General features: G+C 38.8%; 1 protein-coding gene and 1 pseudogene across 8 annotated transcripts in view; one reads left to right on the top strand and one right to left on the bottom strand.

Annotated features, from left to right (window-relative positions):
• The window catches only part of RPS6KC1 (ribosomal protein S6 kinase C1), a 221,099-nt gene that overhangs the window by 122,670 nt on the left and 70,455 nt on the right, over positions 1 to 27,974 (top strand). For all 8 annotated transcript variants that reach the window (XM_023741713.1, XM_023741715.1, XM_023741714.1 and 5 more), the window contains 2 exons: positions 4,537 to 4,652; positions 15,561 to 15,653. In XM_023741713.1, the coding sequence (XP_023597481.1) occupies positions 4,537 to 4,652; positions 15,561 to 15,653 (209 nt within the window). The remainder of the gene's footprint in view (positions 1 to 4,536; positions 4,653 to 15,560; positions 15,654 to 27,974) is intronic.
• On the bottom strand, positions 215 to 3,565 carry LOC111822649 (cytochrome c oxidase subunit 7C, mitochondrial pseudogene; annotated as a pseudogene).

The following is a 27,974-nucleotide window of genomic DNA, read 5'->3' as shown; positions in this document are numbered from 1 at the left end:
AGCACTGCTTTCCTGGTGGTATGAGGTCCCCCTTCTCTGCTCGTTTCCCTTTCCTTTTTTATGTCTTGAGAGATAAAGGTGGTGCAAGCCACACCCCAGGGAAGCTCCCTTTACATTGGATCAGGGATGTGACCTGGGTAAGGATGTTACAATCCTACCCTAATCCTCTTTAACATAAAATTACAATCACAAAATGGAGGACAACCACACAGTACTGGGAATCATGACCTAACCAAGTTGACACATATTTTTGGGGGACACAATTCAATCCTTGACAAGAATCAAATTCAAATTCAGTTACTTTTATTTGTTTTGAAAGTCAGCTTCGTACCCTGAGCGTGTTTTCTCAAGACCTGGTTTAGGCTCAGGCTCTCGTGTTAACTATGTAACTGAGAAAGGCGTTTTACTTCCTTGAACCTTCTTTCCTCAGTTATGTACGGAAGGTCATGTACCTCTGGTAACTGAGGAAGTGAATGAAAACGAGAACCAAGCGGCGCCAAGTATGATGGCTTCTTGGATAGGTTAGAATATTAGGATTCAACTATCCAAAGACCCCGACTTCCATAAAACTTCTCTTCGTGGTTTACGTCAGAGTTAGTACTACAGGAACTGCAGGATACTTCAGTGTTTCTAAAACTTCAGTGGCAGCTTCAGAATTTCTGCTCATTTGTCCTGACGTTTCTACTCAGTTGTGTACTCTGTAGTCCTCCTTTGCCCACCTTCCCTCCTGATCAGACATCGAGAAGGTGGGGTGAGGGGGCTGGGTTGCCACAATACGCACAAGACATCTTTCATGATACACCACAACCTCTTGACATAAAGGTTAGTGAATAACGGAGACAGCTTTTTCTCTTTCGAATGACAAAGCCCAGTAGAAATTCTTGTTCTGTATGAATGATTAATGTGTAACTTTAAACAGATTTTAATTGACAGATTTTACTTCCAAGGATTCTAACCTTAGTTTCTTATCACTTGTTCTTCATTGTAACACACACACACACACACACACACACACACATCCTACAATGATTATTTTTGTAGAGATTATTTATATAGAGTAACTCATTGAAGATACTGGTTTATCTGCAGGCAGAATGCCCCAGTACAATCAGGTAAGACCCTCTCTAACTATCAAAATTAAGGAATCAGCTGACTGATCTAATGAACCTTTCTCCCTAGTCAAGGACAATCAATAGTGCCATTTTTTTTCCACGTAATAAGTTCATTTGCAAACATATCCAGTATGCTATAGGAGTTCAGCAGAGTTTGATCTAGTTTTCAGAGGTTGAGTTTCTCAAAACTCTCCTCTTCCTAGTCTGTTTCATGGGTGAACTTAAACATCCTTATTTCTTTAATAGTTGGTGTCTTGCTATAAAGAAAGGCGCAGCAAAATCCAGATCTAAAGTACAAAGTCATCATTAGTAGCTGCCACTTGTTTTCCCCTGAAAATGATAAATTCTTCCCTGGGCCCTCCTCGTAGTGGTTCTTATGATCACAGAGGTGGTCAGCCTTCCAATGCTCTGCCCCAACGCGGTGCTGTTGGAGGCTTTGCGAAAGGCTCAGAGACCAATTGCAGAAGAAATGCTGGCACCAACTCTTCCTGCTTTCACGACCGTCTACCCTCAACAGTGCCATCTTGATTTCCTTCTGTACATATGTTTATTTTTTTTTCCTGTATTCTTACCTATTCTCTTTTTACTTCAAACCTTCCATTTTTTGCCACTTCTTTTCTCATTCTTGCTCATTTATTCCTTCTTGATTCTTGCATGGATTGCTACTTTGCCAGTGGCATCCAGGAGGCAGTACCAGAGTGTTGTCTGGCCCCATGGTAGGACTAGAAAGGTTGTTAAATTTTCACACTAAACTCTGTATCTACTTTGAAAAGCATTATGTATCTACCTCAGGAGACCTGGTGGTACAATGGTTAAGCACTCGGCTGCTAATCCCAAGGTCAGTGGTTTGAACCCACCAGCTACTCCAAAGGAGAAAGATGCAGCAATCTGCTCCCTTAAAGATTACATCCTTGGAAACTATGGGGCAGCTCTACTGTCCTGTAGGGTCACATGAGTCAAAATCGACTCGATGACAACGGGCATTGTCTACTTGCTTATGTTACTGAAGAAATAATGAATAGTCACATGACTGAGGTTGAAGGTTGAATTTCAGATACCTAGTTTTTCTTGAAAAATAATCGTTGTGGGTATGTGTGTGTATTATGTGTGCACAAGTGTGCTTGTAGGTGTATTTTTTAAAATGAAGAACAAGTAATAAGAAACTAAGGAGGTTAGCATCCTTAAAAGTAAAATCTGTCAATTAAAACTTTTTGAAGCTAAATTGATCAATAATTTAATCACTTGGAATCATTTTGGAAATCTATAGACTCATCCTTTCTTTCTGGTGCTCACAAACCTCAGTAAGCGTCCAGCAGCTAAGAGGGATTTCCATCCTTGTGTGCTGCTATTGGTCAGCAGTGTTTGTGATTCGTTTTTAAGGGGCGGAGAAGGAGGGAGTGATGGTTTGTATATTTAATATTACATTTAAAAAGCCTCCCTGTATTTCCGTCACTACGCTGTTGTTTCCGTGGAATTGGAACCACCATCAGCAGCAGGAGTCCATTCCGGCTGCGGGCTTCTGGCTCTCATTTCTCTGTTACTATGGAGACTGCCTAGCAAGCAGCAGAAAAACCAAAAGTTTAAAAAACAGTGATTTGATTACAAAATATAGTTTTAACCCTAGCTCTAATCAGGTGTTCCACAATCTTGGCATTTTTGAATTTCATATTGTTTTGGGATCCAGTAGATTTCTTGAATAAAGCAAATTTTGAATTTTTATTGAAGCTTAAACACCATTAAAAAACTAAAGTTGCCATAACTTCTCTTAGAGTTGAGCCTAAGATGATTCCCAAATTTTAAATGGGGATTAGGACTTGAAAGACATGTCGTGAAATGAGAAGAACTAATGATGCAGAGAATGACAGAGTCCACACAGTAAGCCCCCAAACAAAGGATTAGTAGTGTGTAGAAATACTGATTATTTGTTATTTATGTGGCACATTGTGATTTTCACAAAGAAGTTCTGTCCAGTTTTCAAATGAATTAAAAAAAAAAAAAACACTTGGAAACCTTAGGTTTAGAAATTAAGTAAATTTTAAGGAGAGAAGCAGGAAGCATACTGACATTTTAATAGAGATTTGAGGAGTAGGAGTTGATCAGAGAGTTAAATATAGATTGTTCTAGAGTTAAAAAGCAAGAGACATTTTCCCCACCAAGACCAATTTTTCAACCCAGAAACCAGCTGAGAAATTTTGCAGTTTGGTGTTTCCTACGTGACTGACTGTGTGGTTCTACCGTTTGTTGTCTCCTTTAATCCCCGCAGTCACTGGAGGCTTCTACTCCGTTTTAGGAAGTGAGGAAGAGTTCAGAAGGTGGAGGTGACTTACCATAGGTCACATTCCTAGTGAGAGGCAAAGCGAGGATTCAGATAACCAGGGTTTCTGGAAGGTAATCCAGGGCACTGTCCACCGCCTGATGCTTGCTTCCTGGCTCACCTTATCCAGAAAGTGCATAGTGTAAATTAAAACAACAACCACAACTGTGGATTATGTACTTTCATAAAAAAATGAGTCATGAGTAGTAGTCAATGTTATTTATGAGAAGAGCCTTGGACATTGTATAGTTTCATAGTTTTGAAATGTTTTGATTTTTAGGCATGGAACTCTTTCTTCAAATGAAATTTTATGTCATAGTCAGGTACATAAAATGGATAATGAATGCATAGTATCATTCCTTTCTGGAGAGGAGAGGGACCCGTAGTCCATGGGCTTAACCTTCTCTTTCTTAGGGTCTTAAGGAGTTCTTGAGAAGCTATTTTGATAGTCTTTGTTTAGAACTGAGGAAACTGAGACCTAGATAGGGTAAATGACTTGTTCACTTTCCCCTAATTATATAGTACAGGGATTTCAATCACATTCTTCTTTGCAGTTGCAAGCTGAGTCACAAAGAGTTTGTTGCTAATGAAAAAAACCACTTATAAAAATCAATTAGCATTAATTCAAGGTTATCCTAAATAATATCGTTTTCCATAGTCACATTCCAGTTTGGTGGTCCTTTTACGTAGTCCATGGCATATCAGATCCATATCACAGTTCTTATTAAACGTCTGTTGCAGTTAATCACGTGTGTTGAGTGGCAAGGCCAACAGGCACAGCTTCATACTGTATGGACTAGGACTAGACTGTTGTCTTCTATTCAGAGCTTTTTACAGTACATTTCTTGTATATTTGGCTCATCCTCTAAAATATATAAAATTCTCAATACATATTTAAATAGGAGAGTGTCAGAATTTGAGTAGATGAAATTTATGGGTAATATTTAGACTTCACTGATGTTAATAACTTTGATGTCTGTTCCAATTTTGAATATCTTTTCTGTTAGAAGTGTGAACAAGCAGTGAATCGGGTACAAGGAAGTTCATCTTCAGATTGGGTAAAAAGTTTTTTTATTCCCCACATGTCTAGATGTTGTTCTCTTGTCTTAGGAGAGTCGAGCCCTACCCGTCGAGAAGCTGTGAAGAGAAGAACAGCTGAGTATCTCATGCGGGCAGAGAGTATCTCCAGCCTTTACAGAAAACCTCAACTCGACGATTCATCACAGGTATGTTTTTGTTTTATTCTGTATTTTCTTTAGCCCCTTTTACTCTCTTGTCTCTCAGCTTTACTTCCAATTAGAATGTTTGAGAATTTTGGTCTTTGGAATTTTATCAATAATTTTCTTAAAATGTTTTGGAGGAAAGAAAAGCGTTAAAGCACAGAAAGTGGAGTAAAATGTTACTCTTCCCTTCTCTTCTCGGCCCTTTGTTGCCCCCCAGTCTCCCCATCTGTAGAATGGCAGTCATTTATACTGTCAAGACATCTCTCTGTATTTGAATTTTTAAAAGTTAAATTATGATTGTTGTGCAATTCCTATACAGTTTTACTGATTCATGGTAAAACTGTTTCATTTAACTACCGTATTTTTACACAAATAACATGAGCGTAATACGATTTTTTCCAGCCGCCCAACCCCCTTAGGCATTATTTTCCTAGGTGTGCTATGTGCGTTATGTGTGTGAGCGTGTTGTTTATGTGGGGTGTGTTATTTGTGAAAAAAATACGGTAATTTCTTCCATTGTAAGTATAAGTCCTACAAGTATAGACCAATAGAGCACCTGGTACTATAAAGACCTAATCCTAGCAGAGATGTTTGGGTTACAGGGGCTGCCCCTAGTCTTGTCTAAAAGGCAGGTGAATACTTAAACTGTGTGGTTTATTATTATTGTTTTTATGTCATACCTTTCTGGATTTGGTAAATTCCTGGAAGAAACTTTTCTGTTATTTTTTCTTTATATCAAAGTAATTTTTTCTGACACAATTTATGAATCATATCTTAGGGAGATGAGGAGCAGTGCTGAGTCTGTTCTTTTCATTGGTCTAAGAGTCAGGCAGCCTCGATTCATATCTCAGCTGTGCCACTTGAAGCCATGTAAGACTGGATAAAATACTTAACCCCACTTCAGAGCCTCAGTTTCTACAGAAAAATGGACATGATAATAATATAACTGAGGCTCAAAGGTGGTTAAAGAAGAGAAATAATGAATTCATGAAGCTAGTCAAGAACTCTAGAGGACATTTAACCTCAGTTATAGATAAGTAGTCAAGCATACTCCTGACCAGTAAGGCTTGATAGAATAAAGTACACAAGGGAAAATAAAACCAAGTGCTTAACATATGAGGAACCCGTCTTGCCTACTCTGCTCAAGCCTCCTTGACTGTTACTATCAGCTTTCCTGTATTGGATCTCTTTAACTTTCATTAGAAGGTATACTCGACGGGAAGTTCTGACTGATGTATGTCATGGTTCTGTTCTCCAAGCAGAAAGCGAAACAGAAGGTGTAATATATTTATTTACCCAATGTAGGAGAGCTGATTTTAGGTTGTATATTAAGTCATTAAGCCTCGATTAAGGCCCTAGGTGTATACTCTGACAAATTAGATACTCTTTGGAGGTACACAAAAGGTAATGACATAGTCTCTATTCTGGCAGACCCCATAGCATAATTGAGGACCTGAAATATGTGCATAGTTGAGGGAACAAAAGGTAAAGAGCCAGGTAAACAACAGTGGGAAATTATAGTAGAGAGGGAGAAAAGGGGTATCTACCAAATCAGATTTAATATGCTAGGGTTTGGTCAGGCCCAAGAGCAGGCAAGATGGTTTTCTCGTATGTTAAGCATTTGTTTTTATTTTCCATTTTGTAGTTTATTCTGTTAAGCCTGGTCCTTACTGGTCAGGGGCATGCCTAATTATTTTCTTGTCTGTAATTTAAGCTAAATGTCCTCTAGAGGTTCTTGATTAGCTTGGTGAATTAGTTATTTCTCTTTTTTAACCAAATATTTGAGCCTCAATTTCAACCAATACAATGAAAGGATTTCTACATCTCCTTTAGCTCTTAAATTCTGTGCAATGGTGTTTTATACATGTGTAAACATTTATTTCTAGCCAGTTCTATTAAGAAAATAAAGAATTCCTCTTCGGTTTCTTGAACTTTTCTCGATTATTGTTTTCCCCTTTGGTGTAATCTAAGTCTTGCCTCCCTCCACCACAGCTTCTGATGGTTTTAGCTTTTGTTTTATTGAACTTGGGAGACTTTTAAGTGGTAAATATAAAACTTCTGCCTTTCTCAGTCAGTCATGTTAATATCCTCTTCAAAAAAGGATAGAAAGGAACAAAAGCACTCTCCTACTCTTTCTTTTCTTCATTATTAAAAGGCTCCAAGAAAATTTAAGGAGCAGGTTTCAGATAAAAAGAAAATGAGCTTTGTTTGATGTAAAGTTGAAGTCTTAACTGAAGGGGTCATGCCTTTTTTTTTTTTTTTTAATTGTAGATGATTTTAAATGATTTAAGAATTGATATTAGAAGGGGATTTCCTGGGAAAGACATGGAATAGCTTTTTTTTTCTTTTTGCTATTTTCAGCTGTAGGAATTTTAAACTCAAGATACATAATGAAATTTAGAAAAGGAAAGTAATGATCTAAATTTAGGACATAAAAGATCACACCATTTCTGAAGTGTGAATACATTTTTATCATGCAATTACAAGGTGTGCATAAGTATTAATATGTTGAATGTATGGCAGTCCTGAATATTTTGTAGATTTTGAGTTCAAGTACTATAATGATATTGAAAATGTTTCCCTATTGTGCATTTGGTTTGCTGGCATTATTAGTTGGTAGTTTTGAATTTTTCTTTAGAAAACACTTTAAAAGAATATTATGTCACCCTCAATGAGACGTGGGCTAAACATAGATGGAAGTCAGGGACATTCTAAATCAGTAACAGGACTGCAGGTAACTGTCAGGCTTGAAATGGGATCTAAGAGAGACTTAGGAAACTGGGTATTGAGGGTTGTTCTTGTTGTTAGGTGCTGTTGAGTCAGTTCCAACTGACAGCGACCCTGTGTATAACAGAACAAAACACTGCCTGGTCTTGCGCCATCCTCACAATTGTTGTTATGCTTGAGTCCCTCGTTGCAGCCACTGTGTCAGTCCATTTCGTTGAGGGTCTTCCTCTTTTTCACTGACCCTCTGCTTTACCAAGCATGATGTCCTTCTCCAGGGACAGATCCCTCCTGACAACATGTCTAAAGTATGTGAGACATAGTCTTGCCATCCTTGCTTCTAAGGAGCATTCTAGCTAAACTTCTTCCAAGACAGATTTGTTCGTTCTGTTGGCAGTCCACGGTATATTCAATATTCTTTGCCAGCACTGTAATTCAAAGACATCAATTCTTCTTTGGTCTTGCTTATTCATTGTCCAGCTTTCGCCTGCTTATGAGACAATTGAAAACACCATGGCCTGGGTCAGGCGCACCTTAGTCCTTAAAGTGACCTCTTTGCTTTTTAATATTTGAAGAGTTCTTTTGCAACATATTTGCCCAATACAATGTGTCTTTTGATTTCTTGACTGCTGCTTCCAGGAGCGTTGATTGTGGATCCAAGTAAAATGAAATCCTTGACAACCTCAATCTTTTCTCTGTTTATCATGATGTTGCTTATTGGTCCAGTTGTGAGGATTTTTGTTTACTTTATGTTGAGGTGTAATCCATACTGAAGGCTGTGGTCTTTGACCTTCATCAGTAAGTGCTTCAAGTCGTCTTCACTTTCAGCAAACAAGGTTGTGTCATCTGCATAATGCAGGTTGTTAATGAGTCTTCCTCCAATCCTGATGCCCTGTTCTTCTTCATATAGTCCAGCTTCTGAGATTATAATGTTCAGCAAACAGATTGAATAAGTATGGTGAAAGGATACAACCCTGAGGCACACCTTTACTGACTCTAAACCATGCAGTATCCCCTCGTTCTGTTCGAATGACTGCCTATTGATCTAAATACAGGTTCTTCATGAGCACAATGACGTATTCTGGGATTCCCATTCTTTGCAATATTAGTCATAATATGTTATGATCCACACAGTTGAATGCCTTTGCACAGTCAATAAAACACAGGTAAACATCTTTCTGATATTCTCTGCTTTCAACCAGATCCATCTGACATCAGCAATGATATCCCTGGTTCTAAGTCCTCTTCTGAATCCGGCCTAAATTTCTGACAATTCCCTGTTGATGTACTGCTGCAGCCACTTCTGAATGATCTTCAGCAAAATTTTACTTATATGTGATAGTAATGATATTGTTCGATAATTTCCACGTTCCATTGGATCACCTTTCTTTGGAATAGGCATAAATATGGATCTCTTCCAGTCGGTTGGCCACGTAGCTGTCTTCCAAATTTCTTGGCACAGACAAATGAGCACATCCAGCACTGCATCTGTTTGTTAAAACATCTCAGTTGTTATTCTGTCAATTCCTGGAGCCTTGTTTTTGGTCAACGCCTTCAGTGCAGCTTGGACCTCTTCCTTCAGTACCATTGGTTCCTGATTGTCTTAGGCTGGGTTCTCTAGAGAAGCAAAACCAGTAAAGCATATAAATATATATACAGATTTATATCAAGGAAATGGCTCATGTGATTGTAGAGGCTGGTACATCCCAAGTCCATGGATCAGGGTAGAGGCATCTTTCGATTCACGTAGCCACATGGGCTGGCGAACCCCAGATTGGCAGGTCAGAGAGCAGGACTCCTGCTCACAGGCTGTGAAGATTGACAAATCCCAAGATTGGCAGGCAAGACTGCAAGGCTTTTCCTAATTCACGTAGGTGCAGGGGCTGCTGAACCCAAGACTGGCAGGTTGGAGAGCAGGACTCTCACTCACAGGCTGTGAAGATCGACAAATCAACGAGTAAGCCGATAGCTCAAGTTCCAAGAACCGGAGGTCAGACGAACAGCAGGCAGCTGCAGGATCCAGAGCGAGCAAAAAGCCAGAATGTCTGCTTATATTCAGATGCAGGCCACACCCCCAAGGAAACTCCCTTTCAACTGATTGACTACTCACAGCAGATTCCATCATGGGAGTGATCACATATAAACACTGAGAATCATGGCCCAGCCAAGGTGACACACAATCTTAACCATGACACTGATCATATGCTACCTCTTGAAATGGCTGAATGCCAACCAATTCTTTTCGGTATAGCGACTCTGTGTATTCCTCCCATCTTCTTTTGACGCTTCCTGCATCGTTTAATATTTTTTCCATGGAATCCTTCAATATTGCAACTCGAGGCTTGAATTTCTTCTTCAGTTCTTTCAGCCTGAGAAATGCTGAGCGTGTTCTTCCCTTTTGGTTTTCTAACTCCAGGTCTTTGCACATGTCATTATAATACTTTACTTTGTCTTCTTGAGCCGCCCTTTGAAATCTTCTGTTCAGCTCTTTTTCGTCATCATTTCTTCCTTTTGCTTTAGCTACTCTGTGTTCAAGAGCAACTTTCAGAGTCTCTTCTGACATCCATTTTGGTCTGTTTTCTTTCCTATCTTTTTAATGATCTCTTGTTTTCTTCATGTATGATGTCCTTGATGTCATTCTACAGCTTGTCTGGTCTTCGGTCATTAGTGTTCAATGCATCAAATCTGTTCTTGAGATAGTCTCTAAATTCAGGTGGGATATACTCAAGGTTGTACTTCGGCTCTCGTGTACTTGTTCTAATTTTCTTCAGCTTCAATTTGAACTTGCATATGAGCAAACGGATGGTCTGTTCTGCAGTCAGCCCCTGGCCTTGCTCTGACTGATGATATTGAACTTTTCCATCGTCTCTTTCCCAGATGCAGTCGATTTGATTCCTGTGTATCCCATCTGGCAAGGTCCATGTGTATAGTCGCCATTTATGTTGTTGAAAAAAGGTACCTACAGAAAGAAGTTGTTGGTCTTGCAAAATTCTATCAGGTGATCTCTGGCATCGTTTCTATCACTAAGGCTATGTTTTCTAACTACTGATCCTTCTTCTTTGTTTCCAGCTTTCACATTCCAGTCACCAGAAATTATCAAGGCGTCCTGATTGCGTGAATTGCATGCAATTTCAGACTTCAGAAGTTGTTAAAAATCTTCAGTTTCTTCCTCTTTGGCCTTAGTGGTTGGTGGGTAAATGTGAATAATAGTCGTATTAACTGGTCTTCCTTGAGGGTTCGTAGGTTGCCAACGGTGGTGCAATGGTTAAGCGCTTGGCTGCTAATTGAAGGGTTGACGATTTGAACCCACCAGTGTCTCCAAGGGAGAAAAGACCTGGTGATCTGCTCCCATAAAGATTACAGCCTAGGAAACCCTGTGGGGCAGTTCTGCTGTCCCCTACGTGGTCACTGTAAGTTGGAATTGACCCAGTGACACACAGCAACAACAACAGGTTGCCAATGGAAGTCTTTGCAAAGCCAGACATCTACGGGTGAAGCCAAGTGCAGAAGCTTGTAGTTCAGAGTGTGGGCTCCACCCCTAATACATGCTTTGTAGTTTCTTCTCTCTGCCCTTGGTTACTTAGTTTTCCCCAAGTAGTGGTGACTTACTCCAAGGTATTTAAGGAGGAGGAGTAAAGGTGCCCTGGTGATGCAGTGGTTAAGCGCTCAGTCGCTAGCCTAAAGGTTGGCAGTTTGAATTCACCCAGCAGCTCTGGGGGACAAGTTTGGCGATCTGTTCATGTAAAGATTACAGCCAAGAAAACTCTATAGGGCAGTTCTACTTTATCACATGGGGTCGCTATAAGTCGGAGTCTACCCAACAACAACAGCTAAATGTGCTTCAAATGTGGTGGACCAGAAGCATCAGCAGTAACCTGGGAGCTTGTTGGAAATGCAGAGTCTCAGGCCCCCCACTGCAGACCTGCTGATTAGAATCTTCATTTTAACAAGTTCCTCAGGGATGCACAGGTACATTAAAGTTGGAGAAGTACTGCACCAAGAGATTGGTAAGAATAGAGCTAGATCTCATTGAGAATTCTCTATCAAATGAATTGAGAGAATAATGTGAAAAAGACTGTGGACAGATTAAACAGCAGCTTAAAAAAAAACCCAACAAAACAAAAACAAGGATAAGCTTCACCAAACCTCTTAGAGGATGTAGATCAGAAATAGTAAACTGATTTTAACTAATGTGCCAACTCTAATCTGCTGGTAAACCAAAAAAACCAAACCCACTGCCGTTGAGTTGATTCTGACTCATGGCAACTCCGTTAGTTACAGAGTAGAACTGCTCCATAGGGGTTTCTTGGCTGAAATCTTTACAGAAGCAGATTGCCAAGCCTTTCTTCTGTGGTGATGCTGGGTGGGTTTATACTGTCAACCTTTAGTTGAGCACAAACTTTACGCCACCCAGGGACTGGTAAACCAAAAACAAAACCTGTTGCCGTCAAGTTGATTCCAGCTCATAGCGACTGTCTAGGACAGAGTAGAACTGCCCCATAGAGTTTCCAAGGAGTGGCTGGTGGATTTGAACTGCCAACCTTTTGGTTAGCAGCTGAGCTGTTAACCACTGTGCCACCAGGGCTCCCAGGGCCCGGTAGTGGCTGCCAAAAACACTGTATTGAGAAGAATTCCGAGACAGAGATTAACAGAGATGTCTTCCATGGGCTTGGTCAATTGAGTGAAATGTACTTGCTGTCTCTGGTTTTGAAGATTGTTGAATCATTGCATACTCTTGCTTCTCCCCCCACTCCTTGCCCCTGCGTTAGCCTTCATGTAGTTTAGTACAACCACTTCTTGCTTCCCCAGACATCCTCTGCCATAACCCGTTGCCATCGACTGGATTCCGACTCATAGCAACCCTACAGGACAGAGTAGAACTGCCCCATAGGGTTTCCAAGGAGCGGCTGGTGGATTTGAACTACTGACCTTTCGGTTAGCAGCCGAGCTCTTAACCACTGCGCTACCAGGGCTCCTCCTCTATTGTAGTAGCTAATAAATATAGGTGAAAATCTTACTGTTTTATTAACAAAATCAGCCATGTTGCCTAGAAACACACCCTCCCTCCTTTAGTGTTTGCTTGAAGTTTTCCCTAACATTGTTATATTACTGTGTAAGTGAGTGAGATTTAATCCCTCCTTACCAATTACCTAGCTCTCTCATCTTGGGCAGATTGTTTAACCTTGCTGCTTCTTAGCTTTCTCATCTGAAAAAAAATGAAAATGTTGTATGTGATCTCTAAGGTCTCTTTGAGCTCTTAAATTCTGTGGATTTATGTTTCCTTTTGCCATCTGAAAAGAAGAATAGATCTATAGGATTCTACTCATTTTAAATGTGCATACCGTATAAGAAATACAGGACTTTTTATTGATGGTTTTACTCCATGATCTTTTTTTTGTGCATGTCTCTGATCTGAAGCTTTTTGGTCTGGTTAGAGGAGAAAGAGAACTTTAACGATCACCTGCCTTTGATCTTTCCCCATTCCAGCATCACCCTCCCTTCTCTGCAGGAGGAACCTTTCCAAACCACTGTTTTCACTGGGCTCTTTCTTGTATAAAAACTTGTCTAGACTCCGGAGACCATAGTCTAGACTTTCCTTCCTGGCATTCAAGGCCTGTGAAATCTGGCTGACCCTAAGTATGTCATTTTAGTTTCCTCTGTTTTCCAGTTTGGACGTTTCCCCCATCAGGTCAGTGTCTGACCCACTATACCTGTAACACCCATTTCCTGACGTAATTTCCGTGGAGCATTTTGAGATTGTTTTCAGTCTCACTTCCTTCTGAGACCACAGTATATCACACACCAACCAGTGACTGACTTCTGTTGTCCTGCATTTTTTAAAGACAATGTTTTATTGTTAACTTTTCATATATTTGGCTTATCTCCTCAAATCGATAATAAACTTTTTGAGGCTAGGGACTGTGTCTTTTGATGGCTTATATCCTTTTCCGTAGCATGCACACAGTGGGTGCACAGTAATTATTTGTAGGAGTTACTGTAACAGATTTTGTAGTTTGTTTTCTTTGCTGGTGAAATTGCTAGAGTGAGCTGATCCCTTTTTTTTGAAACTGAAAGATTCAATGATATCAGTGAATTTGAAGGGTAACTTTTGGCCTGGAATAAATAAAGTAGGAGGTAGAGATATTGGAGGCATTTGGTTTTATTTTCAAAGATAAATATAATGGATTATATTTCATTTGAAGGATTCTTTTTCCCCTATAACTTTTCGCCGGCATTCCTTCTGCCAGATTCTTGATTTGGGGTAGAGAAAGGCGCGTTTTCAGTTATCAGCATTTGTTATGTAATAGAAAGACAACCAGCATTAGAGTGGGGAGCTCTAGTCAGGGACCTTTTACTGTCTCTTCCTGACAGCAAACACACACCCAGCCATTCTGAATACTCTTTATTCATCTGTAAAATGGAGGTCATAATAACTTCCTGTAAATACCACACTCTGGCTGGGGGGAAATGAGATAACGTGAATTAATCAATTGGAAGATACTATTTGTATTATTTATCTGTTTACCTGTGTAACATTAAAATACCTTCGTTTGTATTGACTTAAGAATTCTCCTTAGACTTTCAGCTTTTAAGGAGGCAGTGATGTCTGTATCTGTTTTATATCTAGCACAGCACCTCATGAAGTGAGATGTTTAATAGTTTTTTTTTTGTTAACTTACACTGAAAGTCTAAATCAAGTCTTAAAAAATTATTATTGTCTAGTCCAGCTGGCACTGTCACCAACTTTCTCAAGTTAAGTGTCTTTAAAAAATAAAAAATCTTAATACTGTTTATCAGATGTCACCTCTTCAGGCGCATTGAAGTTGGTATTTGCTTGCTCAACCTAAAAACAAACAAACAAAAAAATAGTCATTCGAATTGCTGCATTTAGAAAATTTTACAGGTGGTGGTCTCCCCAGGGTAAATGATACCTCATATATCTAACCCCTTGCTTGCTTCCTCTCTCCGTTCCCTGTTTCATTTGTCCCCCTTCCTTCCACCTAACTGCACGCTAGCAGCATGCGAGGCTGTGTGAGGGTAGAGATGAGGGAGACACATGTCCTGTCCTCAGGGGGCTCCCTGCCTAGTGGTGTCGGTCTGCAGGAAGACTAGACGTATCAACAAAATGGTATCTCAGCAACTGTTAACCATAGTGTTTGATTAATCAGGACATTTTTATCTTTCACTCTTTTGGGGAAAAACTTTCCTATATATTTTAATATATAGTCTAATAGATTTTTGACAACAAAAACTCTGTTTTAAGAATACAATCGAGTTTTGTGTCTCCTGTCATAGTCTGAAGCATCATCATTTAATCTAAGGCTGAATCTGGCCCTACTCGCTAGTCGTAAAGGCCCAATGGAGGTGTCCATAGAGGTCAACTAGTTTAATGTCTTGTTCTACTGATAGAGAAAAACTAAGATCAATGGATGGGAAGGTAGGATTATTCTTTTATTGTGTAGGTGCTGAAGTATCCCTTTCTGTAGTCATTGATATTTTTTGGTCTTTTTGGATCTAACAGACTAAATTTTTCATATCACAGATGTTCAAATATTTTTCTTCTGTAAATCATCTCATTTCTAGGCTTGAGCAACTTCAGGTCTGTTAATTATTCATCATACGATGGGGTTTCCAAATTTTTACCATAATTGGTAATTCTTTGGTTGGACTTGAGTCTGCCAATCCCTCTTAAAACATCTAGTGTGCACTTTCAAAGTAACATGAAAGGATTTTAATTCCACGATGAGGGAGAATGGCTGTGTCCCTCCCACCAAGCTCACCCACTGTTACCTTGTTTTCCAGTTCTTGCCATTCTCCGTGACTCTGAGCTGTCTGGGCTGAATATAAGGCCGCGATGGATTGTTGGTCCAGCTCTCCATTTGTTTCAAAGTTTCATTATAGCTGCACTGTTCTGAATTGAATTATTGCTCTAAAAGCTATATTAGCTCATTCATTTTTTTTTTAAATTTTGTTTTCAATGTTAGGATTTATTTACCTGTGAATTTTTTCTTTTTGATTTTATTTTTTTATTATATATTATAGACAAACAGAAACTTCCTCCTTTCATCTTTCCACTCCCTGATTTATGATAAATTTAGTTTCCTTTGCCCTGGAATTTGCTTCAGCAGGCAGTCTTCCTTCAAGTACCTACCTGATTGATGTGTAATCTTTGATATCTTCCATTAGCCTCCAGGATCACTAAGTTCAAGGCCCCCTTGGAACCTAAGGAGCCCTGCCGAGGAGCTGAAGGCCTTCAGAGTCCTTGGGGTGATTGACAAGGTAATTCTTCAGTGTCTCTTCAAGGGTTCAGTCATAAATCGACTGCGTGCTGACATTCTGTCTTTGAAGCTTTGGATCTTAAGCATATGAAACAAAAGGAGAAAATGACTCAAATGCACCTGCACTTTAAAATAACAAAAGCAGAAGAGAAAAGGCTTTTATCTAAGCAATTCATGTAAGGTCATGCAAAATATACTCGAGCTAAAGGAGAAGGTGCGTATTTGTTGGCGTTCAGTGAGGGGCTTGGTTTTCAAAACGTGGCATGGCAGGGTAAAGATGTACTTTGTGTTAAACTCGTGAATCAGTCGTTGTTCCGTGTTAACTGGTAGAGTCAATTTAGTGGTCAGAAAGGAAAGTGATATTCTCCTAATAACTAGCTCTTACTGAGTACCTGGTGGCTCAGTGGTTAAGAGCTTGGCTGCTCACAAAAAGGTCCACAGTTCGAATCCCACCAGCTGCTCCTTGGAAACCCTATGAGGCAGTTCTCCTCTGTCCTGTAGGGTCGCTATGAGTCAGAATCGACTCGATGTCAATGGGTTTGGTTTTGGTTTACTGAGCACCTACTGTGTGTCAGATCCTCTATTAGGCATGTGGTGGAATACATCTTACTTCTTCCCAAAACCAAAAAAACCAAACCCACTGCCTTTGCACCTTGGTAGAGAAAGTGATAGTTACAACAGATTAGGTAACTTGCCCAGAAGTCACATGACTAATTCAGGGTTATTGTTGGGTGCTGTCGAGTCGATTTTGACTCGTAGTGATCCCTTTGACCCCATGTGACAGAGTAGGACTGCCCCGTAGGGTTTCTAGACTATGATCTTCACAGGGGCAGATTACCAGGTCTTTTCTCCCACGGAGCAGCTGGTTGTGTTCGAACCTCCAACCTTTTGGTTTTAGTAGCCAAGCGCTTAACCATTGCGCCACCAGGGCTCCTGGAATTTATAGCTAGATCTTTTTGGCTCCAAAAGCTGTGCTTTTTCCAATATACTACAATCCTCCCTCCCTGCCCCTCCCCTACACGTTTACACTTGGAATAACAATAACAATAACAATAACAAAGATACCGGCATTGAATACCCCCAAATCTATGGCATGCCAAATATGCCAAATATTAGTAGTATTGGGTCTATCAGATAGTTTACCAGGGTAATTTAAGAACTATAGCCAAAAAGTCATATTTTAAGTACTGTATTTTACTGTATTTGATCAACCACCACTGTACCATTCAGAGTAAAAGAAAGCACCTTATTTAATATTAAGGTATAAATTAATTTAAATATTTTGTACCATTAGTCATCTTTTATGAAGCACCAGGTGTTCCTTTGTAACTTAATGTTCACTGAGTACTTTTTGTGTAGTAAAGTGTGCATGTGATCCCATGTATAAATTGAACAATGTGCAGCGTACCTCACACAAATCAGACAGTAACCAACAGCTCGAGGCACTCTAAAGGGGCCTTAGGTTGGACCTCACATGGAGCTATCGATGTCGTTAAGTTCTTACAAGCATCTTCCCCCACCCAAATAAATTCATGTGACTGAAATTTGAACCTAAAGAATTCTAAAGAGCAGAAGGACATTGTTTTTAGAGCCTAAGGAGTTCCCTTAACCCGGTTCTCTCTAGCTTTCCCAGTTTGGAGAATATTCTCTTTGAGAATGGACGGAAGCAAAATAGAAACTGAACAGCTCCTAGGTTCTTAGATTTCTGTGCGGGCAGGTATGCCTTCTTGATGTACAGTGTCTGCCTCTTCTCTCTGATCTGGGTTTTTGGTTTTTATTTTTTTGACAAAATGTGATCATTCATTGCTATGCTCTAATCATGAGTAAGTGACCTCAATGTTCTGAGTCTCAAAGGTTTTCACGAACAAGGGGCTTCTGACAGTAGGAGGAATTCCTAAATTGTAGGCTGAGGTATAATTCATTACTGTCTACTCTGTGAACCTAGAAGTGTGTGGTGTTTAGAAGGTGACATTTAACTTTTCTAAGTAGAGATGAGGAAATATGTATTGTGAGAATTAATAAGCTTTACAGAAAATCTTTTAAAATTTGTAACAATCTACATTGCAAAAAAATGAATTGGTGGATTTTTCAAAAATTGAATTTTTTTTAAGGTAAGTTCCTTCTCATTATACTAAGGAATATTTAAAATTTGGGTTTTAGAAACTTGAAGTTTGGAAGAGAAGTATTGAATAAATTCAAAAGGCTGGAAAATACATGGTACATTAATCTAGCTCCAGCAAGACTGTTTCTCTGATTCCGTCCTCAGCGTTTGTTCTTTAAGAGTTGAGTGTTATCACCTGTTGGATCAGGAAAATATTCCCTAGGAATAGAGTTTTTACAAACTTTTATATAGAAAATAAAGTAGATTTGTTCACTCGTGTCTAGAATGTGAGCTCCGTGAGAAGGGGACTGTGTCTTTCTTGTTTACCGCTGTATCCTCAGCACCGAGGATCATGCAGGCACATGATGGGCGTTCAGCAAATGTTTGTTGAATTCAAACTTGAGTAGTTTTAAAACTAGAGTAGATCACACAGAGAGTGACACCTACTGGGGTAGTGTTAGACTGCTACCTACCACCACTTTGCAGGGTGGCTGTTGGGAAGGTCTTTACCGCTGTTGTTGTAGGTGCAGTCAAGTTGATTTTCGACTCAGAGCGACCCAGTATGACAGAGTAGAACTGCCCCATAGGGTTTCCCAGCTGTAATCTTTACAGGAGCAGGTCTTTTCTCCTGCGGAGCCACTGGGTAGACTTGAACTGCCAACTTTCAGTTGGCAGCCGAGTGCTTAACCATTGTGCCACCAGGGCTTCTTGTCTTTACCCATAGGGATACTAATTCCATAACTGTGTCTTGGTCGACTGTTCAAAGGGAGATAAATGACCTTCTGTTCTTTAATTGCTGTTATAAAATCCTTTGCTAACCAGATACGCAACAAGAACTTTAAGAGTTGGGGCTCTCGGAGTACAGATGAGCTGGTGTGCATTCAGAAGCAAGCATGATTTAAGGCTAATGAAGATCCTCAAAATCATGTCATATGAATAACCGCTAAAAAATGAGGGGATGTTTAACCTTATGAAAACATGTGGTCTTCAGATATTTGAAGGACTGTTCTGGATGGAGTGACTATCTCATTATCATTAAAATCAGGACACTTTTGGGGGTAAAAGATGATATTAATGGTGCTGGAACAACAAGTGCAAACCAGGATTTTCCTGGACAAACAGGAGTGCGTGGATTCCCTGGGGAAGAGGTTGTGAAGGGTAAGACTTGTTTATTAATACCACCACAGGATAAAACTAGAAGGAAATGAGTACAAGTTTCAGAGAAACACATTTGGTTCACAATTGGAAATACCTATCAAAAATTAGGATTGGCCAAAAGTGGTCTCTTTTAGATCTTAAGAGTTTCTTGTCATTAACAAAAAAAAAAAAAAAAAAACCAAATGTGTTGCTGTCGAGTCTATTCCGACTCATAGCGACCCTATAGGACAGAGTAGAACTGCCCCATAGGGTTTCCAAGGAGCAGCTGGTGGATTCGAACTGCCAACCTTTTGGTTAGCAGCCAAGCTCTTAACTACTGCGCCACCAGGGCTCCCTTGTCATTATGGGTTCTCAAATAAAGGCTGAAGGACCACTGATGGTGGTGTTATAGAGGGAATTCAAGCATTGGATGAATTTTTGCATTAGATGACTTTTTAAGAGTTCTTCTAGCCCTCAGATTCATTTACAAATAATTTTCATATAGCAATAGTAGGGCAGATAGAAATTAGTGTAAACCATGGTGGGATGATGAAGAGGGAGTGCTGGCGTGTTCATATGAGTTTGTGCATGTGTGGGGGCAACCCTACATGTCTCTGTGTGTGTGTGCAGTATGAATATGTGGAGTGTGTATATGTTTGTGTGTGTATAAGGATGGTTTATATATAAATAATTTGCAGTTGAGAGAGAAATCTGGATTGGTAGTTTGGTATTTAGATACCCTAGGGCCCAGAGAGTTTCTGAGGAAGATTATTGTCTTATAACTTACCTATTAAAAGGATAAAGGGATCTGTAGTCTAGTTCACAGTAATGTACCAAGGTCAATTTTCTGGTTTTGATATTATACTACAGCTCTATAAAATGTCATCATTGGGGGAAGCTGTGTGAAGGGTACACGGGACTCTGTAAATATTCTTACAACTTCCTGTGAGTCTACAGTTATTTCAAAATAAAAGCAAAACAAACGAACAAAAAGGACTAGGGGCAACACTAGCTTGAACACTAGAGTATTAATACCAACATTTGATCCCCTCTGGCCAGTTAGCTCTTCTGGTTTGTTGTGGCCAGTGAGCCAGTGTATCTGTGTGTGTGTGTGTGTGTGTGTGTGTGTGTGTGTAGTGTTCATAGGAAGAATGTTAAAGATGCTATGACTGTATTGCCCAAATTCATTATTGCTCCTTGAAAAACAGCTTAAATAGGATGCTTTCCTAACATAAGATGTCAAGTCATTGTTATAAGAGATGCCCCATACTTTATAAACCTATCACAATTTATCAGGTCAAATGCCTTGGCATTTTGTAATTAAGATAGCATCCCGACTTTATCTGATGCTTTACGGGCAGAATTCTTAGGTTGATCAGGCATTGCAAAAATGCAGGATTTTCTATTTTGCAGCTAAAATATGATTGAGTAAATTTGTAGAAATTGTTCAAATTAAGTGAATAAAGAAAGATTGGTGCTTTTTTTCCCCCCAGATGTCCAAGTAATATCTTCTATGATGCTATATGGAAAAAACTGTTCTCATTGGGACATAGAAGCATCAATATTTGGGTATCTGCTCCTTGAGGGAACATTGGGTTTAACTGGATTTATAAATGTTTGTCCTTTTTATAAACAGTGTTGCAAAAATATTACCTAGTATCTTTAGTGATACAAAATCACAGTATGTTAGACTTTCGCTTCTGGAAAAATGTAGTAGACTTACTTTACCCTATTCCTTTCACTAAGTACAGCTAAAAAACTCTGGACATTGTATAGCAAAAAAACATAAGAAGAGTCTGTAAGGTGGAGAGAAGAAGGAAGATTGACTAGTGACCTTGGGACCCAAAGAACTACATGGGCAGTGAGTTCCCTTGGTTTTCTTGTTTGCCTCATATATCCCAGACTGGACGCTGGAGAAACTGGCAACTTAGAAAAGCTAATAGACGCAGACAAAAAAAAAAAAAAAACCCAAGGAAAGCCTGTTCTCTCTATAGCCACAGAACAAGGAAAAGGTTAGCTTGGCAAGACTGAGAACTTTTAGACAATAATTGCTGTACTCTATGCAAGCACCACAGAAAAAATGGTGTTCCTACTCCACCCCTGCTAGTAAGGGACAAGTGGGGAGCCTAGACTTCCCTCCTTGCCAGGCTGTAACAAGGCACCCCAAGCCCCCTGTTGGGGTCGTGCCAGGGGAGGCAAAGTGGGGAGCTGGGGCTTTTATCCTCACTGGGTGAAGGGAGACTTATCAGCTGAGACCACGTAGGGAGCCTAGATTTTCAGCCCCAGCTGGTGCTAAGGAGGCATCCTTTCCTGCCTCACTGGGGTGGTGTCAGAGGAGGACTAGTGGAGGTCCAGGACTTTGACCACTGCCCAGTGTTAATGAAACCACTCCCTTGTGGTGTCATTTGAGCAGTAATGAGGCATCCTTGCCCCTCCTAGCCAGGGTGGCATCAGTGGAGGCCTGAACTCTTCTACCTGGCGGTAACAAGAAGTCACCCTCTCCTCCTGTGGGTATCAATGAAAGCCAAGTGGGAAACCTGAACTACCACCCCCACCTGGGAGTCATGAGCTGGCACCGTCGCTGCCCACCCCATTGGACTGATGTTAGAGGAGGACTGATAAATGATTTACTGTATTTTTACACAAAAAACACGTGCCTTCTACGTTTGTTTGCCAACCGCACCCTTCCCCCTTGAGGTATTTTCATAAGCATGCTATGCTAATTTGATTACAGCAACACGTGAAAAACATTGGCATAGCAGCGCTTATGAAAATATCTCATGGGTGAGAGGGCATGGTTGACAAACAAACATAGAAGATGCACATTATTTGCATAAAAATACAGTATATAAGATCCAGAGTCTCGTAACACTGCAAATGCCTAGGTTTCTGTTGAAAACCGCTCATCATATCAACAACCAGCAAGATGTCAACTTCAGTGAGAACAGACAGTCAACAGATACCAACACTGAAATGACACAGAGGTTAGAATTTTCTGACAAGGACTTTAAAGCAGCCATTATAAAAATGCTTCATTGAACAATCATGAATATGCACAAAACAAATGAAAAAATTGAAAGCCTTAACAAAAAAATAGAAAGTCTCAGCAGAGAAATAGAAGATATAAAGAAAACCAAATAGAAATTTTAGAACTGAAAAATAAAATAAGAGAATAATAACTCGGTGGACTTAACAGCAGAATGGATAGGAGAAAGAGTCGTTGAACTTGAAGATAGAAAAATAGAAATTACTCAGTCTGAAAAACAACGAAAAATAGATTGAAAAAAATGAAAATGCTCATAGCCTCAGTAACCTGTGGAACTAAATCAAAAGACCTGACATTTGGAGTCACAGAAGAAGAGAAAGAGGGTGAAACTGAAAAGTATTTGAAGAAATAATTTCCTAAATTTGGTGAAAGACAAACCTATAGTTTCATGAAGCTGAGTGAACCCCTAACAGAATAAATCCAAAGAAATCTATGGCAAGACTTGTTATAATCAAACTTCTGAAAACTAAAAACAAAGTAAAAATGTTGAAAGCTGTGCTGGAGAACAACACTTAACCTATAGGAGACAAACAATTCTGATGATTTGTCATCAGGAACCATGGAGGTCGGAAGAGGGGTCACAACATTTTTAAGTGTTGAAAGACAGATCTATCAACCCAGAATTCTGTATTCAGTGAAAATATCCTTCAGGAATGAAGGTGGGAAATTAACACATTCTCAGATGAAGAAACACTAAGAGAATTTGTTGCCAGCAAATGTCTATCCTAAATGAATAGCTAAAGGAAATTCTCTAAACAAAAAGGAAATTATAAAAAAAGGGATTTTGGAATATTAGGAAGGAAGAACAATGGAAAGGGTAAAAATCAACCAGTACAATAGACGTTCCTTCTCCTCTTGAATTCTCTAAATTATGTTTTATGGAAATATAACATTGTCTGATGTGGTTCTAAATATATGTAGAGGAGATATTTATGACAATTATGTAAATCAGTGGGGAAAAATAAAAATACATGAAGAGAAGTGAAATTTCTACACTTCACATGAAATGGTAAAATGATACTGGTAGACTATGATAAGTTATGTATATATGATGTAGTAACTAGAACAACCGCCAAAAAAACTATACAGAGAGATACACTCAAGGCCACTATATATAAACTAAAATGAAACTCTAAATAATGTTACAGTAACTTATGAGACAGCGGAAAAAGAAAACAGAGAAATGGAAAACAGAACAAACAGAAAACAAACAAAAAAGTAACCTGGCGAGCTTAAACCCTGATGTATCAATGATTAGGTTAAATATAAATGGTCTAAATACACCAATTAAAAAACAGAGATTGCAGAGTAAACTAAAAATCTGACCCAACTGTATTGTGTCTGCAAGAAACTCACTTCAAATATAATGATATAGGAAGGCTGAAAATAAAGGGATGGAAAAGATATGTCTTGTAAATATTAATCACAGGAAATCAGGAGTGGCTTTATTAATATTAGATAAAGTAGGCTTCAGAGAAAGAAAATTACCAAAGGCAGAGAGGGACATTATATAATGACAAAAGGGTCAATCTGCCAAGAAGACATAGCAATTCTAAACGTGTGTGCATCAAATGTCAGTGCTGTAAAATATGTGAAGCAAAACCTTACAGAACTGAAAAGAGAAATGGACAAATTCACAATCATAGTTGGAGACTTCAACACCCTCTTTCAATAACTGATAGAAAAAATAAAAATTGATAAGGACATAGAAGAACCCACAGCATCATCAATCAACAGGATCTAATCAAGATTTATAAAATACTCTATACAACTGCAGAATATACATTTTTTTCAAATGCCCGTGGGACATATACCAGACATCAAAAAGCTAATGAAGGAATACTACAAACAACTCTACATACATGGTTGAAATAGACCAATTCCTATAAAAGCACAAACTACCACAATTCACCCAATCTGAAATAGATAATTTGAATAGCCCTATGACTATTTAGGAGCCATGGTGGTGCAGTGATAAAGAGCTCAGCAGCTAACCAAAGGTTGGCAGTTCGAATCCACCAGCTGCTCCTTGGAAACCCTATGGAGCAGCTCGACTCTGTCCTATAGGGCCGCTATGAGTTGGAATTGAGTAGACGGTAATGGTTTTTTTTTTTTTTTATGACTATTAAAAGAACTGAATTCACAATTTAAAAACTCCTGTAATGAAATATCCAAGCCCAAATGGTTTCACTGGATAATTATAACAAACTTTTAAAGAAGAATCAACACCAATTCTACATATTAGAAAGTAGAAGGAAGAAGAAGGGAAAACACTTCCTAGTTCATTTCATGAGGCCAGTATTGTCCTGAAACCAAAATCAGACAAAGACATCGGAAAAAGAAAACTACACACCGATATCACTCATGGACATAGATGCAGAAATCCTCAGCAAAATACTAGCAAATAGAAATTAGCAATGTCGAAAAGGAATAATTCACTGTGACCAAGTGAGTTGATTCCAGGGATGCAAGGCTGGTTGACTGTTTGAAAATGAATTATTTTAATCCACCGTATTAACACATATACAAAAAAGTTACGACTAACATTATGCTTAATGATGAATGAATGAATGCTTTCCCCTAAGATAGGAAATAAGCCTGACTCACAGCACTGCTATTCAGTGTAGCCTGGAATGTTCTAGACAATGCTATAAGGCAAGAAGAGGAAATAAAACACATACAGATTGGATATGAAGAAATGCAACTGTCCCTGTTTGAAGGTGACATGTACTTTATGTAGAAAATCCCACTGAATCTACCAAAAAACTCCTAAAAGTAAGTTCAGCAAGATTGCAAGATAGAAAATCAGCTGCAAAAATCTATTGTATTTCTGTATACTAACAATGAACACATGGAAACTGGAATAATAAAAAAAAAACTATACCATTTATAATCACTCCAAAACCACTGAGTTACTTAGGTATAAATCTAACAAAACACATACAGGACTTGTGTGATGTTAACTGCAAAATGCTGATGAAAGAAATCAAAGATATCAATAAATGGAGAGGCATATCATGTTCATAGATTAGAAGACTCAACATAGTAAAGATGTAAATTCTCCCCTAATTGGTATAAGGTTTAACACAATTCATATCAAACTCTCTGCAAGATTTTTTATAGATATTGACCAGAAATTTTATTCTAAAATTTATATGTAAAGGCATAGAAACTCAAACAGCTAAAACAGCTTTAGAAAAGGAGACTAAATAGGGTATAATCACTCTACTTGATTTCAAGAATTATTATAGAGCTACAGTAGTGAAGACTGTGTGGTATGTTGGTGGAGTGATAGACATACATCAATAGGATAGAACAGGAAAAGTAGAAATAGCCCCACACAAGTATGTCCAACTGATTTTTGAAAAAGGTGCGAAAGCAATTCAATATGGAACGCATAGTCTTTTCAACAAAAGATTGGAGCAATTGGATATCCACTGACAAAATAATGAAGCTTGACCTAAACCTCACATCTCATATAAAAATTGGCTTAAAGTAGATCATGGATTTAAACATATAACATAAATTATACAACTTTTAGAGGAAAACACAGGAGAAAGTCTTCATGACCTAGGCTTTGGTGAAGAGTTTCTAGACATGACACCGAAAGGATGATACATAAAAGGAACACTTGGTAAGTTGGACTTTATCAAGCTTAAAAACTTTTGCTCTGTGAAAAGCCCCATTGAGAGGATGAAAGGGGCATTATGCTTAGTGAAAAAGTCAATCTCAGATGGTCATATACTATATGATTCCATTTATATAAAAATCTTGAAATGACAAAGTAGTAGAGATGGAGAACAGAGTAGTGGTTGCCGAATTTAGGAGGTGGGTGTGACTGTAAATGGGTAGCATGAAGGAGATCTCTGTGGTGATGGGATAGTTCCATATCTTGATTGCGCTGATGGTCACACGAACACACGTGTGGTCACGTGACATAGAACTACATACACATGTACCACTGTCGATAGCTGGTTGTGATTTGTACTATAGTTACACTGCATATAACCATCGGGGGAACAGGTGAAGGACACATGGAATCTCTCTGTACTAGTTTTGGAACTTCCTGTGAATCTGTAATTCTTTTAAAATAAAAAGTTTTAAAAAATTATAACGTGTTTATTTATTGGTCTATCTTATTTGTGTTATCTTGTGTATCTTAACACTCTATTTTATCTATCTATATCTATTCCAGAGTTCATTCTGTGAAAGAATTGAAGTAATTTAAGACAAAGATATGTAAAAGAATATAAAGGTCATAAAAAAATATAATCCCCAAACCAAACCAAACTCATTACCGTCCAGTCAAATTCCGACTCATAGCGACCCTATAGGACAGAGTCGAACTGCCCTGTAGGATTCCCAAGGCTGTAATCTTTATGGAAGCAGACTGCCATGTCTTTCTCCTGCGGAGGGGCTGGTGGGTTTGAACTGCCGACCTTTCAGTTAGCAGCTGAAAGCTTTAACCACTGCACCGCCAGGGCTCCTTAAAAATATAAAAGTATAGATATATAAAAGAATATAAAAAATATGTAAAGTATGTAAGGATAATAATTTTTGCTATTATTTATTGATAGCCTGTTATTACAACAAAAGTCAGCTAATCCAACGTGGTCACAGATTTTCTGGTAAATTTAATATTATTTTGTTGCTCCTTTCAAGAAACCACCACTGTGAATATTACAGTGAAGTTATAGTAGTTAGTCACATATAAGAAAACAATATTCTACAACTATGTTATTAATATATAGTTTAAATATATGTTATTATAAAGATAGTAGTTTACAGCCAAAATTCGCTAATAATTTAGACCCTGCAAGTACAAATACATGGTTTCAGTTTATTATAGTAAATTCAGCCAATACTACAGATGTACATATCTTTAAAATGAAGTAATTCATCATATTGGTTTAGTATGCAGCATACTAGTAATCGTGTTGATACTGTGAATCTATGTTTACTTAAAAATACATTAAAAATTTATATAATAACTGCCACGTTTGGTAAAGTATGTGGTGTCATCCAAGATTGTCCTAACAGTAGTTGATGATGAAATCGGACGAGATATAGGAGAAACGCGCACCCTGTTAGCCAGTTCACTGTTACAAACGTGGGTGAGACCATTTTTACTTTCTAGATTGCTTTTGGTTTGTTAAAAGCCAAACCCTTAGGATTACATACTACCTGTGTGCCATATACTGTTCTGAGCTCTTTGCATAATTATTTAATGCTCTCAAACTTCTTGCAGATAAGGAGCCTGAATTCAGAGAGGCTAAGTATCTTGTCCAGTACACACGGCCACTAAGTGCCAGAGCCAGGGTTTGAGCCCGGGTCTGTCTGCTTCCAAAACCGGAACTCTTATCATTACAGCCGTCCCTCAGTATCTGTGGGGGATTGGTTCCAGGACCCCCATGCATATACCAAAATCCGAGGATGCTCAAGTCCCTTGTATAAAATGGTGTAGTATTTGCATATAACCTACGCACATCCTCCCGTATACTTTAAATCATCTCTAGATTACTTATAATACCTGATACAATGTAAATGCTGTGTAAATAGCTGTTGTACAGCTCTGCGTTGTTTAGGGAATAATGACAAGACACGAGGCAAACAACGCTCGAACCACGAGTGCTGGAGAGAGACTGAGGACTGTGAAATGGCAGGAGGCTACAGCAGGGGATGCTACCCATCACTTCATTCATGTGCACTCCGTGGAGTGCTCCGCGCACAGCCAATTCAAGTTTGGCTTTTTTGAACTTTCTTTTTCTGAATATTTTTAATCCTTGGTTGGATGCGGAACCTGCGGATAGTGAGGGCTGACTGTACTCATGTATTTTAATATCATTATTTCTTAAGCTTCCTTTTTTAAACGAGTGAGCCTTTATTGATGTAAACTAATACATGAATAATAACATTTTTTAAATTTTTTTTCTTTTTTTATATTTTATTGTACTTCAGGTGAAGGCTTACAGAACAAATAGTTTCTCATGAAACAGTAGTACACATGTTGTTTTATGACATTGGTTAACAACCCCACA

The sequence above is a fragment of the Trichechus manatus genome, unplaced genomic scaffold (assembly GCF_000243295.1).
Source record: "Trichechus manatus latirostris isolate Lorelei unplaced genomic scaffold, TriManLat1.0 scaffold00187, whole genome shotgun sequence".
Classification (NCBI taxonomy): domain Eukaryota; kingdom Metazoa; phylum Chordata; class Mammalia; order Sirenia; family Trichechidae; genus Trichechus; species Trichechus manatus.
Note: the sequence above shows the minus strand (reverse complement) of the source record. Positions and strands in the feature narration are given on the sequence as shown.